This window comes from Pezoporus wallicus, unplaced genomic scaffold (genome assembly GCF_028554395.1).
Source record: "Pezoporus wallicus isolate ANWC-B61680 ecotype Strahan unplaced genomic scaffold, APGP_CSIRO_Pwel_v1 scaffold_3294, whole genome shotgun sequence".
Taxonomy (NCBI): domain Eukaryota; kingdom Metazoa; phylum Chordata; class Aves; order Psittaciformes; family Psittacidae; genus Pezoporus; species Pezoporus wallicus.
In genome coordinates, this window is record NW_026635478.1 from 16,935,713 (window position 1) to 16,955,613 (window position 19,901).

The 19,901-nt window shown below is 42.8% G+C and overlaps 1 protein-coding gene across 12 annotated transcripts in view; it reads left to right on the forward strand.

Annotated features, from left to right (window-relative positions):
* The window catches only part of TCF20 (transcription factor 20), a 128,242-nt gene extending 116,628 nt beyond the window's left edge, over positions 1-11,614 (forward strand). For 6 of the 12 annotated variants that reach the window (XM_057430487.1, XM_057430494.1, XM_057430520.1 and 3 more), the window contains 3 exons: positions 3,250-3,299; positions 6,241-6,368; positions 10,309-11,614. In XM_057430487.1, coding sequence (XP_057286470.1) covers positions 3,250-3,299; positions 6,241-6,324 — 134 coding nt within the window. In that variant the 3' untranslated portion in view covers positions 6,325-6,368; positions 10,309-11,614. Of the gene's footprint in view, positions 1-3,249; positions 3,300-4,809; positions 4,979-6,240; positions 6,374-10,308 lie in introns of those variants that run through there. The other 6 variants (XM_057430555.1, XM_057430563.1, XM_057430547.1 and 3 more) reach the window with 6 other exon arrangements.
* The last annotated feature ends 8,287 nt before the right edge of the window (positions 11,615-19,901 follow it).

The window sequence follows — 19,901 nt, forward strand, 5'->3', positions numbered from 1 at the left end:
GTAGTTTCATTTGAAGTTGGCCATCCTGCTTTGGCAGGTGTTGCCGCCTTTCTTCATTGAGGTCCTGAAACAGATCCCTTCTGAGTCCTCAAGTCTGTGTTGACATTTGCAAGGGGGCTTTTGGAATATGTATGACTGGTCTTGTATCTTTAAAAAAATACCAGAAAACACTTGCAGGAGGGTTTTTTAGGGTACATCAAGTCATAAACACCTGGTGTTTGTAACATCTCTGGAAGTGACCGTGCCTCAGCTGGATGAAGTATGCGTATTGTGCTGCTAGGCAGTTGCGTTGTGAGCTGAAGTGTCTTTTTACCTCTGCACTGGTGTGAGTTAGAAGTTAGTACCCTATCAGTTACTGTGCCTCGTTGGAAAGGCACTACATTTTCAATCAGGGTCTGGAGGGTGAAATATCTGGAAAGGGCTTCAGTTACTTGCAGCACAGAAGGCTGGCCCTGCGATGTGCCCTGAGCTCTGGCTTCTGTGCCGATCCTTGGTTTCCAGTCACACCCTGGTGAGAAGCCAGGTTTTGCACCGCTGCTGCTAATTGCCTGCTATGCAAGGCACATGGCTTCATAAGCTGCCAGTTTGTACATATGGATGTTTTTATATAGCCTAATTCAGCCTTCCTTTTAATCTCCTTTCATAGAAAGTAGTCTTTGGCAATATAGGGTGCAAGGGAGCTGAACTCCTCATATCCATTTGCATAAAAATCAAGATCAGTAAGTAGTGCTACTTAAGTAATCTTTATATGGAAATGACTGCGGTTAACATTGTCTGTGTTTGGCTTCGTCTGTCCAAATTTATGAAGAGCCTCTGATGTCTCAAGATAACTTAGTCCTAGGGATGTCTCCATGGAAACAGGATCTTTGTTTTCTGAAATTTTATATCTTCTCCCTCTGCTTGTTCTTCCCCACCTGGAGCCAGATCCTGATTGCTGCAGCACACTTGTCTCCACAACATGGATCGGAGGCAGTTTCACATACAAAAGATTTTTGACTGTAAATTAGGAAAAGACTAGCAGAAAATAGAATGAATTTTCAGAGAACAGAAATCCTACATCTTCCCAAGTATTGTTAAAGATGAGTAGCAGGCAGAACACTGGGTGAGACAAAGTGTAAAGCTTACAGAAAAATAATTGCTTCTATTAGAAATGTTTTAGCTCTTCCCTGACTACTTTATGGAGAAAAATCTGTACAAACAAGGACAAGTCTCGGTTCTTTCTCCCTTTCTGCCACAATGAGCTGATCATAGCTGTGTGTCTTGTGACTTCATGATGAATTGTAATCTGTGATATAAAGTACTTGGAACCGCTAACTGAAATGCAGGCCAGCTTTGTAATGATGAACAATTTTTGCCTTATTGGTATTCAGCTGATTTTCTACAGTGAGCTGATGAAATTTTCCATAGTTGTCCCTTAATAGAAACAAAAAGGTTGCTATTAATTGGATCTGGTTTTCTATCTGCAACAAAAATGACAACCTCAGTAAGAAATAAGAGCTCCATAGTGCAGACCAAGCATGAGGTATGAGATTTCTGACAGTTCTCCCTGATCTTGGTACAGTCTTCCTTTCTGATGTACTAACTGGAGAAGTGCATTCATTACCAATGATGGGGTTCCAAGAAAGAAGAAAACTCCATCCTGTTCTAACATACTGTGTGTTTTTGATGATTGCTCTGTATATTTTCGATGATTGCTGTATTATGCAGTGATAATTCATGCTGCAGTCTAAATGTACAATTCCTGCCCTTATAATGAGGCAACATTTTATTTATTCCCTGTTGTTTGCTAATACTACATTTGAAATTGTTATCTGTGGCGGGATTAAGGGTTTTACTCCCCTTTGCTAAAATCTCTCAAGTATCTTAGCCCACTGCATGCTGTTTCCCTTTGATTCAGGCCAGAGGCATTCATGTTGAAACATAAGCATTTCATAGCAGAGGGATGCTCTGCCAAAGCTTGGGTGTCTAGAAAGCTTTTCCCTCAAGCTTTAGTTGTAGTCTCCTGCTGTCTGTTAAACTCTTCCAGCAGATTGAAACAGCAGGTAGCACTGGTTATGCTGCATACTTAAGAGCTTTTTAAATTAGCACATTTTATTTACCATTGTGCTTCTTCACTTGCTAGCTATTTGGGTAGGTTGGAGGAGGCGGGAGGTCACAGCCACTTTGCTGAATTCTCAGTGGTGTTGGTTGTGCTGAGGAGGTGATAGTGCTCCGTCCTACTGATGCACTGATAGTGTTTGGCCAGCTTGCCTTTGGTACATGGGTACAGTTGGAAAGAACAGTGTCAGAACCTTGGGCTGGTTGAGAGGTGTTCCACATGTCCAGAGGAGGGAGCTGGATTCTCTCCAGAGAATGCTGCTTTTTCACTTAGCTGTGAGGCTGAATACAGGGTGTCTGAAGACACAAATGGAAGGCAGAGAACTGGCCTGCGGTGCTCCTGGTGTGGGCATAGCACTGAGGTTTCAGGAGCCACCTACTTGACATCCGCTTGAGGCATCGTCTGGGAGGGAGAAGCAGCACTTTACAGTGGCAGTGCCACTAAAGAAATGCTCTTCAAATGATAGTATTGCTTAATTTGTTCCTAAATAAGCAATTCTATGTAGACACCCTGCTGTCCCTAATAGGTTTAAATAATTAATTAAACTACTACTTGTATATATGAAGTTTCTATGATCTAAGTCACGGAAGCAGATCTAAGAGCAGTATGAGTGACCTGACTACTAGACTAGTATCAAAGTGGAAACTGATCACCAGGATTTGGGATTGCAAATAAACTGCCATAAACAGTCATACCTAGAGACATACGCCCCTTCTCCCCTTGATGTTTGCAGGGCTGTGGCATAAGCATGAAAGGCAACAATTTGCCTATGGAGTATAGAGCAGGGATTATCTGTTCAGAGTGGATAAACATCTTGTGCTGCGGCAAGGAAGGCTGGAATAGGTGAAAGGGGTTGGGATACAGGATTTGTAGACTTGCTGTTGTGATTCTGACTCTGTACAGAGTATCGGGGAGACTGGGGATGCTTGAACTTGTCTTGGTAATCCACGCAACATTGTCACTTGGCGTGTTTAGTAATTTTATCTGCTAACACTTCGGGGGTAGAAGGGATGAACCTGCTAATAAGGCAGTATTCCTTCAAGAGATCTTGGGACGAAAAATACATACCTGTGAGGCAAGATTAATGTGATGTATTATTCAAGTTGCGTTTTATTAAAAAACTAATAAATTGCTTTCTTCTCCTCCTTTAGATTGTTTACTAAACGAAGAGAATTTCTCAGTGAGGTGCCCCAAGCACAAGGTAAGAATCCTCTTAGGATTCAAACCATTAGGTCTGTTTTTTTACTGCCCTCTTCTGGTGTCTAAACTTGGATTAGTAATTTTATACCTGGATACATCTGTAGTCACAGGTGCTGTTAGATCTCTTCTTCTGTGATGTGTGCTTGTAGTGTATTCTGGGGGCAAACATCAATTTGAGAAGAATACAGAGAGTTTAAGAAGATAAGTTTTTGCCTTATCTGTTCAGTTGTTCTTTAGATCATTAATGACTCTTTAGAAAACCTGGCTTCATTTCCTGTCTTCTGTGAGAGAATCAGTATATTGCTCACTGTTTCTCTTTGAGTGCTACATGGAAACTGGTGGTAGTTTTTCTCCTTGGATTTATGGGTGCAAGGAGGAATTAAAATGGTTCATGGAAAAGTTCTAACCGGCTTCTAGAAACACGTAGACTACACCATGAACCAGTATAGTGATGAACCTGAAGCACCTCATTCTAGTCTGTTGGTAGTAACTAGACTTACCACTCAGCCTTCAACATAGCTGTTTAGTTGTTCTGTAGATCTTTGACTCTTCAGAAGACCCATCCTTGTTTTCAGCATGATGCTTCTGCCTAGGGTTTAGCCGTGCTTTACTGAGTGTTCCTGAAGCCTGCCAGCACAATGGTGCTAAGAGCTGGACTGCTGTTACTCTGTCCATATGGGAAGAGGAAACAAGGCAGACAGTACATAACTCTCTTGTGCATATAAGCAATGTGATACAGTGCTAGGAATATGCCTCCCAGCCCATAAGGGAGGATATATCTCTGAGAGGCTGTGGATAGCTTAAAACTCTCCATCAGTTTTAAATGTTCAGAGTATGGAGAAAATGGCTGTTTTTTGTGACCAGTTGCTTACAGCAGGAATTGTGCAAGAGTGTGGAGGGCTTATGCTAGAAAGTAAGCGATAATAGGGAAGAATAGTGTTTCTTTCTAGCAGGGATTAGTCTCGTTAGGTCTTTTCTGCAGATCTCTTCTCTGCCTAGAATTAGACTGACATCTGGTGGTTTTTTGTCTTCACAGATTATCTTTAATCTGTCTTTTGTGAACATATAAGAATTAGTCTCATGTTCCTTTCTGAATGTTCTACCACAGTATGATGTATTTATACCCACGTATTTAAATGTGCTGGAAGATTCTGGGGGCATTCAGGCTGTTATCCAGAGCTGGCCTACTTTTCATCATGTACAGCATAATTTATTTCCTTTTACAATTGAGGAATAATGTTAAAAATATGCAGCAGGCTTAAATTGATGCATTAATGCTACATGAACCTGCAGATCTTGCCAAGGAAAAATGGGAAGGGTGAGCTCCCCTTACCGTGGAATGCAACTACCTAAGTGTGCAAATTTGGATACTTGACTAAAGAGAGTAGGAAGGTTATGCCTTTGAAGGCTGTTTTATTTTTGCTGCCTATTGCCTGAAGTGTTGCAGGGAAACGTAGTGTTAAGCTTTTCATAGCTAGCTTGGGTCAGTGCTGCTGTATATGTCCTTACAGCTATGGTGCTTGAACCTCGGAAGGAAACGACAGACTCCAGCCTCCCGAAGAAGATACTGAGCAGGCACATCGATTTCCAAAGTAATCTTGGGAGCGGGAGGGGGAAAACTGCCAATTAAATTGATAAAAGTACTTCATGAGGCAATAAAATTTTGAACTTCATTCAAAACTGTCCCACTGCAGATCATTTTCTGTGTTGCGTCGCAATGGAATTCAACACCAGCAGCCTTTCTTTGACACTGAAGTTTGTTGGCTTTTGCTCAGTAAAGACTCCTTTATTTGAAGTCAAGCAGATTTTTCTTTGCCTTGGCTGTGACTCTGCCCTTGTCCTGCAGTTCACTGATCATTGCTGGTTTGTTCCAGATCCTTCTGCAGGGCAGAGTGTAGGGTCACCCCGCTCCTCCCATCATAGTGGCTGGAAAGAGGAGTTCCAGCCAGTTGCAAGGCAGTAACAGGAGGGTTGAAAGCTATTGCTCTAGAATGACTGGAGAAGAAATTGCATCGGGTTTTTGCATGGTATAAGCAATTGAGAGGAAGAAAGACTAGACCATTTAAACTCATGCTTTTAGGTAATGCCAGTTAAACATTAGTAGCTAATTAGTAGCTGTGTCATACCTCATTCTTCTCTAGTTAATGGGTGGAAGAACTAACTTCATAAATACAACATAATAAGTAAGTCCCCTGGTATAGTGCCTCTTACCCTTTTTCAGTCCATGCCTCACATCAGTAAACACACCTCATCATAATAAGTGGCTCCTGGAGAGCAAAGGTGCTTCTTGCCTCATTAACTGCGCTTGACACTTCAGGCATAAGTAAGCTAAGTCCAGAGGGACTGGTCCTGCCTTTCCCCATACTCCCCAGTGAGCTTTCCCATTTCCTTCTGTCAGCATTGATGCTTCAACCATCCATGTCCTGAATGTGCTACTTTTGCAAAATAGCAGCTTTTATCACAGGGAAAACGCTGTCTGAAAACTAATCATCTTTTGAAGGGTTAGCTTCCTCTCACAAATCCAACTAGCTGTGTGTCTGCACCGCATCAAGTGCTGGTGCAACAGAACTGATAAGGAAGCCAAGGCACTGAATAGGATATAAAGGGGATGGGGTACCTCACCTTTCGGGGGCACTGCAGTCTTAGATTGTTTTAAACCATCTGTGGGGCAATTTTAAGTGATGTTTCTCAGCTTGTTCTACCTTTTTGTGTTAAATTCTGTGTTTCTTAAAATTAACCAAGCTTTCTTATCCCAAACTCTTTACTTTTTCAGAATTGCCTGCTTTTGTCACAGGGAAAACTCTGTCTGAAAAATCTGTCTGGCTCCAATACTGACTTCTCTTTCTCTCTCTCACTCTCTATATGTTCACTTTCCCTCCCCCTGTCTTCCTTTTCTCCCTCATTTTCTTTTTCCTCCTCCTTTTGGCTTGCTGGTTCGTCAGCCCCTCCTTCCTTGCTCTCTTCCCTCCTTGCAGAACAAGATGGTGAAAGGCAGCCTCAGCACAGAGCAGTCGGAGCGGGGGTGAGGGGGGAAGTATACTCCTGGGAATGGAAATAAAAGCAAGCACAGGTGAGTTGGGGAGAGTTTCCAGTTTCCACCTGCCTTCTTCTGTGGCTCCTTACCTCCAATACCTTCCCCATATATATATAAGAAATCAAGGTGCTTTTGTGTACATTCAGAAAACTTGCAATAACTGTTTTTTGTTTGGTTGGGTTTTTTTCCTGCTACCATTCTGTTCAGGCTAGTGACTGCACTTGTTTGTATTTGCACAGTAATTCCTTCTGTTTAGAAGTGAAAGGCAAATCTTATTAGCTGTTACAACTGCCTGATTACTCTCTCAGCTAAACCATTGGCAGAAATCTCTTTTCATATTGCCACGATCATGTCCATAAGGATCTGAAGGGTTTTTTACTGTAAGTCTCAGAGTAGTTGATAGTAAGCTTTCGTATAAATAAATTCATGAAAGTATCTTAAATTTTGCATGTGAGAATACTGATGAGTTCAAGATTATTGTAATCTCCAATCCCCCGTCTTCTGGCAATGTAAATACGGGGATAAGTACATTAATCTTGTCAGAAGCCCATTACGTTCCTTTTGGACTGTCATTTTCCCGTGTTTCGCAAACAGACATGGGTGGTAGAAGGTGGAACTGTATCCACAATTGGCCCCAGTTTTCTATGTTTGTACCCTTTACTCTGGTCCTTCATACTCCTTCGTTGTGGATCCAGCGTGGGCTTGTGTGTGCTCTAAGTTGGCACCACTGTGGAAAGCAGCTGTTGTGCTCTCATGCCCCAGCTCCCCCACTGCCCTTCTTTCCTGCCTTCTGCTTTGTGACAGCATTCATACAGCCCATGTATGAACTGTATGGTGGGGAATTCAGTTTGTCTCAAACTGCATTTAGTCATGTTAGCAACTGAGCTGGGTTACTTCCCTAATCTGGTTCACTGTGTGGCTGGGCAAATATCCTGGCACAAGGAGGGAGCAGCACAGAGGTGGAGTTAGCACCTAGGGAATGGTATGAGGTTGGGATTTCTTATTTCATTTCCACCAAGTGCCATTGCCATTTGATGGCAATGGGGAGGTCTAGATGAGGTAAGTGTTTGGTTTCAGATAAACTCTTGCTGGCACCCTTTCCCATAAACTGCAGCCCAAGAAGGTCTCTTGCCTTCATTTCACTGCTGTTACATTTCTCACTCAAGCCAGTTGCTTCTCTCTCTTGCAGTCATGCAGGTGAAGGTGCTGTTTCATGTCTGTTCTCTGAGCTGATTATAACAGTTCCATACCCTCACTGCCATTCCCTTGCTTCCCAGGCACCTCCCTTACCGTAAGATCTTACCTGTTTCCCAAGTTAAGTAATTGTGAAGTGCTTTTAACGGTGTTTTCTGTGAAGGATGAGAGATTAATCAGAGAATTCTGTGTTTTTTTTAGTGCAGTAGCAGAAGACAGTATGTCATATAAACACTTTGTAGACTGACAGCTGACTTGGTTTAGCTCTGCTGTGTTCTGTGATTTTTCATTTTTAGCAGCAGTCTTCCTTGGCTTTGGAGTGTTGTTAGAACAGTTGCCATGCACACAGTGTTTTGTGCTCATTATTTGAGTAACTTTTTCTTTCCATGGTAAAGGTCATTGGGATTCTTTTAATCTTTTGCCTTTTCCTCGAAGTGTAAAAGGCAATGTAATTCGTAATGGTACAACAGGATGATAGTCTCACGGACAAGGTGTCTGTTGCAACTGTTTAACACTAGAGAAGTTTTCTCGATGATTTTTGGGGCCATTTCTTTGAGGCGCTGGTGAACATTACTGTGTCCCAGAGACCTTTACACGGCTTTGTTTCCTGCGTTATTTTCCAGTGCTAACTCTTTTTTAATGTATCATAGGAACGTTTTGGCTTAAGACCTTGCAGACTGCGGAATCTCTGCACCATATTATTCACTGTGTGCTCTAGAATTTTCCCTAAGGCATCACTTTTGCTTCAATTAGTTTTTATCTGAGGATCTTACTTAGGCTCCCCTTTTTGATGCTGTATGTGCCTTAAAATATAATTTCTCCAACCTGGCCTTGCATCCCAAAATAAAACCCATGTAAATCTAAAAAATTCACTTGTTAAAGAACTGAATAAATTGTTGCATTGCTGTGGTAAGAAGTTTAGGGGAATCCTGTAGCAGTCCTGGTAGTGCAGGAGCTGCCTTTCTGCTGGCCTTAGTGTAAGATAGAATGGGCACTCAGCTGTTAGGTTATTGGGTTGGTTTATTCCTGGTTCACGCCTAGGCCCAGCAAGTTAAGAAAATCCCGCATGTTGGATAACATCCAGGCAAGTCAGTGTACTCTATCTCTGTTGCTTCTCTCTCCCTGAGCCAGTTGCCTCTAGAGCATTTGGATCAGATCCAGATCTGAGGAGTGACTGTGTGAGCGAGTCTGGTGCTCTGGATCTTGTCCAGGAACGGGGAAGGACTCTCTCTGTGTGTTGAGCCTGTTTCCTCCCTGAGCCAGTGCCTAATGCTCTGGACCAGTTCCAGGCATGGGCAAGCTGCAGTTGTACAGGAGCCAGACAGAGCAACATAGCCTTGACACTCCTTCAGCGAGGGCTCACAGTTGCACAGTAATGAATACCACAAAGGTCAGCTGCCTGAGCTCTCTAGGAACCTCCCTCTCCTCTTTAGCTGTAGCTCCATGGCTTACCCGTCATACTTTCTTGCCTGACTCTTTGCTCTTAGCCCGGCACCCCTACATGAAGAGTTATTTGCAGCCAAGAGTTAGGCTTGCTGGGATGTAATCTAATTGGTGTGCTGATAATCGGAACAGCATTGACTTCTGTATCACACTTAGTTAGGGTTCTGGGAGTTTAATTGCCAGCTATGAATGAACATGGGTGTTACTTCGTTCCCAGGCACACCTCTAATGCTGTTAACCGCTTTCCATATGCGTTGCTTATGTTGAGAGCTTTCTTCCTTTTCCCAAGCTCACTAGCTGGTGAGGAGGGATTTATCTAAGTTCTATCAAAGTAAGTAACCTTACTAAATAAACAAATTGCTTCTGGGCTTACTTGTGCTGTGGGAGAAGGGATGAAAGGAATGTATTGTTTCAAGCTTTGCTCTCTCGGCTGTGCAGATTTAGGAGGAACAACGGTATCTTACAGAAACGAAATTTAACTTGGTCTGCAGTTTCTCTTTTGAACAGAGCCTCCAACAACTTAGCAAACTCCTGAAGTTCATTTTCTCACCTCTGAGAATTTCTGGCCAGGAGAATGAGCATGCTAAACACTTGGACCACTCCCACATTTGTCTTGAAAGACATCACAAGCTTAGTCCTTCCCGGAGCTGCCAACACCACTGTAATCTGGCAATTAGAGCAAACACCCCCAACATTAAAATAACAAAAACTGAACAATGTTACCAGCCCTACAATTAGTTTAACTGCAGCTTTGCCTTTAGCTTGTGAAATCCAGGCATTTCCCAGATTAGGTTCCTGCAGCTGGACTTGCATAATTTTGATACTGATTTAACTATCTGCTGCATGTTCACTGAAAACTAGTGTCAGATGGTAGCTTGGTGATCTGCATTAAAACAGTTGGGTCCAGTCCCTAAGGAGTGGCATCCCAGAAGCTGTCACTGCATTTGGACACGTGTTTCCAGTTTTCATAGTCAAGATGAGGAGGAAACGTGAATGAGGTAACCGAGCTCCTTTCTGGCTGCCAGAGGTAGCTGTTCCATAAGAGTGCTGTGCCTTTGTAATGGCACAGATCGTCCTGGGCCTCCTCCAAAACTGGGCTTACTTAGTTTCCTGCTGGTTGCTAAACTGAGTTTTATCTTTTCTTTTTATCACGTGGATTTGCTTTTGCAAACTGCACACCATGGCGCTTACACCCGTTTTCAGCCCACAAAACTAAAGAGCTCTTGGTGTTACTGCAGTGGTAGGCAGCTGAGTGAGTTTTTCCAAAGCCGGGGAGGGGGGTGTTGGCAACCAGAGGGAAGGATCCATTCCAATATTACTGTTTCACTTTGTTTTTCAGGTTAGGCTGTTGAGATAAAAAGCGGTGGACATTCGTGACTGAATGGAATCTCTCCCACTGTGCAGCCATGCCCCCTCTCGACGTGCCTGCCAATGCCAGCACTTCCTTCATAAATTCTTACATCACACTCAAGACTGAGGACATCACAGAATCTGACCAAGGAGTCTGAACCAGCTGTTTCCATGGACACAATCTCCATAGTGACAGTGGGAAGGGGAGGGGGAAAAAGGAAACAGGTGGGGGGAATTAAAGAGGGAGGGATAAATATATATATATATATATATATAAAGATCTATTTTTTAGTCTTGAAAGACTTTGTTTTAAATGAAAGGTGCGCTATATCCCTTTTGATGCTTTTGATTAAAATTACCAAAACCCCATATAAATTAAAAAAAGAAAACTGTAGCTAAAGTAAATATTAAGTCCAAAATCAAAGCAAGGCTTATGGAGCCTAACATTTTGTGGGAAAGAAGAGCAGAACTGGGAATACTCCAAATAGGACTTGTCTCCCTTCCTCTTGCTTGCTTTCTCACAACATCCAAGGCAGTTCGATTTTAAAAGGCAGATAAAAGCATGAAAAATTGTAGGGTCTGGGAAGAAGGCTTGGATGGTTGCAGGTGATGGGGTGTCAGTACTTGTATGTGCAGGGTAGGGAGGTTATCGTTTTTGAGAAACACTGTTAAAACATCTGAACACTCTTGAATCATGAGACTCATGAAGTAAGAGATGGCTGCTGCTTGCTAGATCCCGCACATCTTGTTTGTGTGGGAATGTCTGTACCATGCAGTTGGAAGGGCTGTCCGCCCTTTGTGGTGGCAACATGCACTCCCAAATCATTGCAAGGCACTGCCTTCGGTCTTGAAGGCAGGTGAAAGGAAGATACAGTTTACCTGCCAGATGGGGGAGCTGGAAAGGAAGTCTGAATGTTCTTGGAGTCAGTGTGTCTTCAAACTGATCAGAAAATCCACTTGGCCCTTTTATTAATTTATGTTTTGCTTTTCCTGAGGAAGGAAGAGGGAATGTCAGTGTAACAGCCTACATGGTGTGGGTATTTGGGGTGGTTTTGTTTTGGTTTTGGTTTGTTTTGTTTTTTTTTTGTAAATTATGTAATTTTAAAACATTTGGGTTTGTAAGGAACTACAACAAAATCCTATTTTTTTTTTTCTTGTTAAGGCCTTAAGAAAGGGTTTAGTGCATCTTTCAGGGGTCACTCTGCCATGGGAATAAAATAGCTGTTTCACAAACAGTTTTATATAAAAAAAGCTTAAAAAAACAAAAAAAACTAATAAACTTCATTTTAATCTTGTCTCCTTTTATTTTGCGCGAACTTGATTTGTTTCAAAGGACAGAGAGACAGTAGTATCTGCTGCTTTTTGGTTTCTTTGCCTTCATCGGTTCTGCCTTCAGTGATGACCTTCTGAACTGGCCTAGCAAGAGGAAGACCACAAAAGCTTTTAAAAACTAAAGCTTAGGAATTGTTTGATGTTCAGAGATTAAGAGCCAATGACTGGATGACTTTTGTTCATGTGAAATTGGTGGTATTTCACCAAGTTACTGCCTTCTTTCACTTGTAGGATGGCAGCATATCCTAGCGATATCAAACAGCGTGGTGTTTACTGGGAAGCCACTAGAGAGAGGGATCTAACCAGCATGACTTGGATAAAAGAATGGGGTCGATATTGCGGGGGGAGAAGAACTATTTTAAAAAGTTATGTACTGGATGCTTGCTCAGCTGCTCCCATTTTGGAGTATTCAGCACATAAGAAATAAAATCTATGATAGCTCATATTAAGATATCTATTTTAACTCTATTTTTAAAGATCAGTTTAAAGATTTGGGAGATAATTTGGCATTTATTTATTTCTGGAAGTTGCTACTCTCACTGATAAGTATTTGGAAAGGAAAGGGCAGCCTTCTGCTTACTGCTTTCCTGGTAGCAGCTACTTGAGTTAATACGTCCTTCTACATTAAGAAATAGACCTGTTGTGATAAATGTCACTAATGTGTCCTGAATTGGTGCTGAAAATATTTAACTGCTGGTGTAGTCAGAAAAATACTCATTTTTAGCATAGTTCATGTGATTGAGTAAATGACTTCTTTTCAACTGAATAAAAATTGGTTTTTTTTTTTTTTTTTTTTTGCTAGTGTCTGTTCTGTTCTACCTGTTCTGGAAAAAAAAAGAGTCACTGTAATCACACTGATTTATGTTGGTGAAGAATCCACATTGTGGCACTACCACAGCAGAGTGGTGTGGTGGTGACACTGCTCAGTTTGTTCCTTTTGGCTCTTCAGGGTGGTGTCACACGGTTGAGGAAGGGTTTTGGGTAGCTGGGAGGGAGTCTTGGAGGAGCCTTGTCAGTGCTCATGGCATTTGTTCTGTTGTGGCGGTCTGTGAAACACCACACTTGGCTCCATGCGAAGTACTTCTCAGTGGGGCATGCTTAAAGGTTCAAATCAGCTGCTGCTTAGCCCCTCACCAGCGCTCTTGTCAGAGGTGAGGGGTGTTGCGAGTTGGTCATCTTTGTCGGTCGAGTCTTCACAGAAACCATGGTTCTCTGAAACCAAGGCAGGAGGAATCTAAAACTCTGTGTAATGGCGTTTTAGGAGAACCTGGAAATGATCCAGAACACTCATCAAATCCAGTTGGAAAGAAAAATTTCTTTTGGCTCAGAAGATACAAAGTGCCTGAGTGGATCCTGAAAGCCCTTGTACAAAATACTTGCCAGCTCCATCCTGCAAAGGCAATTAACAGCTTGATATTATGGATACCTCAAACTTGAAAGGTTTGGAAATCTTGGCTAATTTAGTCTGTGGAGCAGAAATCACCTGCGGCAGAACATTAAAACATGGATATTGTGTAAAGAAGAAAACGTGTGGCCTGCCAGCCACTTGGGAATTACCTGTTTGGATGAGGAATGAACTAATGAGACTTTGGATAAGGGAGCTTATTTTTCAAATTTTTCTCCACACTGTCTGACTCCCATCAGGATTTCTGAGAGGAAAAAGAATTGCACTGGTTTGCTGGCGAATGTGTGTGATGGTTTAATGGTGTTTCTGAAGTGCATGATTGCCGTTTTAAAAGGAAGCTGCACAACTAACCTGACTGAGCCAACGCTGCTGAACAAGGTCAAAGAAAAAAAAACCACATGTTTTTCCATAATGGATATGCAATGGATTCAACTTGCAAAGGATGTCTTATGAGCTCATCAGTGTTCGACTGGAGACAAGATGAGGGAACTGCTCCCACAGGAACTGACGGAGGCCCTGGGATGTCTACAGCAAGCATATCTTGATTCCAGGAGCTGCTGATTAATAACACTGATCATGGATTTTAACTGCATGTGAAATCTGCCCTTGGAAAGCCAAGGCCTAGATTACTGTGGAGTTTACAGTGAGTAAAATTGCGCAGCACAGGAGAAAACAGGCTCAGCTGTCACTGCACAAGGTGGTGGCCATCCTCCCTAACTTGTATGTCACCTAGGTATGAGTGGGGTTTTACCTGGGGTTGTGATGTTCTTGAATCTTCCGAATCAGTCTTAGACCAAAGCAAACTGATGGTCCATAATGGTGTTGAAATAAAAGACTTCTAAGTGGTTCATGGCAAAGCATCTGCCACGGAATGTTGTGCATCTAGTTCAGGGAGTCCAGCTAGTGCCAAGCTAAAGAAAAACATTTTTGGTGGGACATGCATTTTTTAAAGTAGTTTGTCAAGATACAGGCAACTAAATGACAGCTCTGGAATTCTGGCTGTTCAATGTGCAGTATAAACTATAATGTACATAAGAACATATGCAAGGAAAAATAATACGTTTAAACTGTGACATTTACAGGGAGAACATTTTGGGGCTCAGATACAAACTTTCTAAGTCATCATGCCTAATAACAGTGTTACTACATCAGGAATTAACTCTGTCATCTTTAATGTGGTGGTTGTCCTGTACATGGTAAAAATAGTTGATAGAGGGACACAAAATTGCTTTGTCTGACCTAGTCCCTGGCTTATCGGAATGACCAGGAGAAGCAGTCCTCTGTCTAGAAATGTAGAAAATTAAGTTCAAGTATCAGACCTTTGGAACAGGATATCCAGATGGTTGAGGATGAATAAATCCTCATTGGTCTGAATTTCCTTTTAGTGGTTAAAAGCTGTGGAAAACCAGAAAGAGTTCAGGTCATCCAGGGACAGTTACAGACGTAGAATATGCAAAGATATGGCAAATATTTTGTGGCCCTTCTGACTTCCATGTGAGAATTTAGAGGTGTAGTTACAGTCAGAGTTTTGGGTTAGAAATCCTCTTGTGAAACGGGGTAAGATTCTCATTTGGCTGTGGAATGTTTCTAACAAACAGGTTTGGGGTTTTTTGTTGGTTTAGTTAGGGTTTTGGGGCTTTTTTTATGTAGAGCTACTGCAGTATATTGTGAGTCAGACAATTCAGTCAATAAAAGTAGAGGCATAAGTAGTTACTAGAACATTGTGGGAGACCAGTAACTCCGGTACTTTCTTTATGGCACTGCTGCATGCCAGAGAGAGTCCGGCTAATGCATATGACTGAAAAATCACCTCCGTGCGGATACCCTGCACCCTACTTAGCTCCCAAAGTGGCCTGCACTATTCAGCTGGAAATTATTTATTATTTATAAATTATAATTTTATCTATAAGTATTTATAAGTATTTTTATTTATTATTTAAAGAAAGAATGAGGTTTTCTTTACGGTGTAAAGGTCAATGAAATAGTTGCTGTTGTTATCTCTATACGTGAGTGTTTTAAGTTTTGACTCTGCCTGTACTTCTGGTCAGATGCAGAAAGGTCGCTTTCTGAAAAGTGAACAGGGTGCTGCTTACAGAGTCTTTGTGTAGGGTTTAATTTCTTGAGTGTCCTAGTCAGTACCTCTACAGGAGGGAGCCTGGATTAGGGAGAAAGCACTGCTTGTTTGCTGGCTCCTTTCATGGGGCTATATTGAGAGCTTCCCTTTCCTCCTTGTCCTCTACAATTATAACCTGTTGCTTCACTCAGTTTTAATGCTATGGTTTCCGGTTCTCAGCCTTACCTGGGTAGCTTTAGAGAAATGCTGGTAATTCTTATCAGCCATAGAGAGAGTTATCTCCCATATGAATAATTTGGAAAAGAAATATACTCTTCTAGCTCATAGCAAACCTTCTGTGCAGGAGGTTTGGAGGTCAGTGACCCTGACTGAGCTATATCATGCCATTGGTTTTTTGGGTTTTGCTGAAATTGGTTCTTTTCAGTACCACATCTTTCAGTGAGAGTCCTGTGAGCTGAAGCCACTCGTAGCAGAGGAGTGTCACCACATCTAAGGATTGTATTATAAAGGGAAAAGTCTGGACATTTTATAGCATTTGTATTAGGAAAACGTGAATTCCACCCGGGTTCCTGCACCTGAGCTGTGTTTCCCTCTCAGAACAAAGGTGAATCATGGAATTCTTACACGTTGTAAATTATTTTGAGGACATTATTTTGGGGATGTTGGAATGATACTTGGATGTTGAATAGATACTTGACCTAGATTATGGGGCATAACGATATCTACTTCTCATGCACTTTTTCATCAGCTGGTGTTGAAGTACTTTATGAGTAAGACAAATCCCACTTGTAGTTGTTCCCCTTTGTAGTTGTAAGAAATTACAGACAAATACAAATTATTGTTCAGTGTTGCATGATGAAAATGAGATTAGGAATTGGCAGGTGGAAATGGATCTCAAAGAGGCAAGAAAGGACCATGTGTATCAGCAGAACAAAGACCGTGATTTAACCCTTCTGGGGCTTGTATCTACTGTTTTGGAAACAAAGATGAGGAGGTTACAGTGTATAAATGGATGTTGCAGTCTGTCTGTTCAGCTGGTGTCCTGTCTGTTCCTGATGTGGCTAAAACACCTGAGGAGGAATTGCTGCTGCCTGTACAGGTGATAGATGGCAAAGCTATAAGTGACCATTTGGGAATGAAACCAGAGAGCTGCACTCTGCAAGAAAATGAGCAAAGCTTGTGAAACACTGTTGATGGAGATGTTTCCAGCAACCAAAAGCAGAGGCCATATAGAATGGACCAATTTTGCGGACTCTAAGGAGATTTCCAGATTTTTTGTGTTCAATTCTGCTCCAAGTATGAAACGTTCTCGGCTTCACAGGGCAGGAAATTGTGCTGGGAGAAGGAACAGCTTCCAGAGCCGAGAGATGGAAGTGGGTCAGCCTTAAAGAAGGTATTAATGGCTGCAGTCATCATGGCCTACTTCAGCCACACAACTCATTTTTACTAAAAACAACTGCAGCCCATTGCCACAGAAACACAAAAGACTTGGAAAAGGTGCTGTTACAGCAGAACTTTAAGCATTCCTTATGACAAATGTAAAAGATGGACTTAGCAAACACTGAGTTTGTGGTTTGTTGCTTCAGAAGAAGAGGGAAAGAAGGTGCATCCTTTTGGACTGTGTGGAATTGTTGCAGTCTAGAAAATGAACAAATCAGAAAATGATCAAATTAGAGTGTAAATCACTAAAACTGATCCCAGTCCCTAATAATTGGCAACAGTGACTGCGGACTGACAGTAACTGAGACAAATTCTGATTTGGAGAGTGTCCCATTGGCCTGAAGTGCTGCCTATTGGTGCATTTGATGGATTCACCCGAGATGAGGGTCAAGCTACAGCTTTATGGTCCAAAGTTCCTTTCAAAAATAAGGCAAGGTGAGAAAAGAGTGGCCTACTTGTGTGAAGGAGCCATGAAGAAATGACAGGTCAGTAGAAGAAGGTTTGTTCTTGGGGATTGTTCTTGCTAAAACATGAGAGGAGGGGACCTGACACCACCAGAAAGGCACCCAAAGGCCTGGTATTCTCACCAGTGGAGGTGGCTGCTCCTGATGATCTGTTCTGTATGGAGCTGCATGTGTTTGAGTTTTGGAAGAATAGTCTGGGTAGGGACCATACCAAACTCATCCTTTTCCATTTATTAGGCTACAAAGCAACAAGCCCTGAAATCAGCTCTTTAACGTAGAACAACCTTTTTGCATCCAAATGATTGTTCCAAATAGAGGATAGTCTCCATTGTACTTAAAAGGGAGATGTTGGCAAGGTCACTGGGTTGGTTGGTGCCTCTTCACATACATCATCTTGGTTTTCTATGTCCAGTCAACAGCAACCCACAGAAACCATGGAACACAGAGGCTGATGCTAATTTTCTAGGGTTTCATTTGAGCTGATTAAAAGAGCTGCACTTGAAGTCTGTGCAACATTTCTGCAGAGGGAGAGATTTGCCCCTTATTTTTAGCCTTTATTGGAGTTACTTGGACTTTGAGAGCAGCTGATCAAAAACCTAAACAACCCTCCCTGTCTGCAGTCAGGTGTTCAGTGAAGGGTCTGGTGGAGCTTTCCTTTCTTGTCCTTTACAGTGCAAGAGGAAGGACCAGTCTGGGGCTTGTCTGAACAGCCTTTCTATCTGCCTATTGGCAACAGCTCCCTCCTGACCCACTTTTTTTCTTCACAAGGTGCATTAAGTATATATGGATTTGTGGGGTTTAAGAATATATGTTCTTACCTTTTGGGTTTGTAAGTGTATGCCTGTGTCTGGAAATACATGAGTACAGGGTTCAGTAGCTGAGAAAAAAACTATACTATATTCATTGAACACTGAACATTTATATTCATTAAACAGACTGCATGGCTTTTTGTGGGAATGGTAAAAACCACAGCCAACGTCTGTCATGGGGTCAGGGGGCATTTAAATGCCATGATTCCAAGTCTTCCTTGAGGCACTGTGCCTCTGCCCAAGGAAACAGGCAGTGTTCATGAAAGAATAAGAGTAAGAATCATAGAGTCACAGACTGGTTTGTGTTGGAAGGGACCTTAAAGCTCATCCAGTTCCAACCCCCTGCCACAGGCAGGGACACCTTCCACTAGAGCAGGTTGCTTCAAGCCCTGTCCAACCTGGCCTTGCACACTGCCAGGGATGAGGCAGCCACAGCTTCTCTGGGTACCCTATGCCAGTGCCTCAGCACCCTCACAGGGAAGAGCTTCTTCCTAATGTCTAGTCTAAATCTACCTTTTGTCAGGTTAAAGCCATTTTCCCCCTTGTCCTGTCACTGTGCCCTTGTAAAAAGCTCCTCTCCAGGTTTCTTGTAGCCCCTTTAAGCCCCAGAAGCTGCTCTAAGGTCACCTCCGAGCCTTCTATTCTCCAGGCTGAACAAGCAGGCTTTATACCTTCAGACCACAACTTCCTAAGTGCCCATCCTTGAAATAGGCTTCTAACAGGCACACAACAACTCACGTCGGAGGCAAATAAACCGCAAACTCCTGTATTTTCCCTTCTGCCTCAACTGACGGCAAGCAGTTGAGCTTGATTTACACAGCTGCCTGTGCAGCTCAGGCTGTTGTAATTGCCAGAGCGACAAGTATCCCTTGTCATTCTGGAGAGCCTCGTGGCACTGCAATTCAAAAAGCACCCGAGAGTTCATAACAGGTGGGAACAGATTGAGACATCTTCATCCTCGTTTATGTTGATTATGGCAGGCTTCTCAAGACTGTCATTATATTCCTCCATCTTCTACATTACTGTTGTGTATTCTGTGTGTGCTTGTCTGTGTGGCTTGCAGGTAACTCATCCTGGTTTCTGTAACTCATCTTAGAGTCGCTCAAGGATTGTGTTCTGCAGTTACAGCCCTAAGGATTTGGGATGCAGGAACTCACATCTCCCAGCCCTCTTCCTGACCCTAAGGTGCAGCCTAAGGGCATCTGTAGCTGGTCTCTGTTCCTCAGACAGCACAGAAAGCCCCAGCACCTGCAGGCTCACCCAGGGGTTACTCTCCTGGTAACTGGTGGCCTAGTTCAGTGCCATTACACTTCAGCAACTTCTCGAGTAGGGGTTTTGGCCTGTCATGGGTCTGCATCATTGGGGCAGGTCAGAAATCCTGGAATTCAGGGTTTTTTTTCCTCTCTTTTTAACAGAATCAGTAAATTTATTCCATATTTCTTCAGCTTTGCTTTTTATTTTTCCGAAACTGCAGAAATCTCCACTGATCACGGAGGTAGACGTGGTCCAGATCAAGAGTTACATAGGAATTCAAACTGTGCCTGTGAGCAGCAACCCCGGCCCAGCAGCCATGACTATAACAGAAAGGACAGGCATGAACTTTCTGCCTGCAGTTCACATTCACATTTGAAAGCCATCTGGGAATCCTGCAGAACAGACTGCATGGGATCTCTGAGGTCTCTCATGGCTCAGTGAAGGCCAGTCTCAGACCTGTATTGGGTTGCCCAAGGACATTGAGGCTTTGATAAACCTTCAGGGTAGAGCCTGCCCTCCCTCTCTGTGCCCTCATTCCTGTGCTGAGCGGTTCCCCTGGAGCAGCAATTCCTCCTTTATCTAGTCACAGTTCCCATTGCTGCAGCTTGTTAGTGGCCTCCTGCCTGTCCCTGTGCAGTTTGGAGAAGAATATGGCTCCCTCCTGCTTACAAATGCAGCAGCTCATGTTGGTGTCACGAGCCAGGCAGCCAACCTGCATGGATCCCTTCTAATGCTCAATGTTTAACCCTGAAATCCATCACACCTGCAGGGCTTTGGTGCAGCTGGACCCCATTCCTGCAGGGA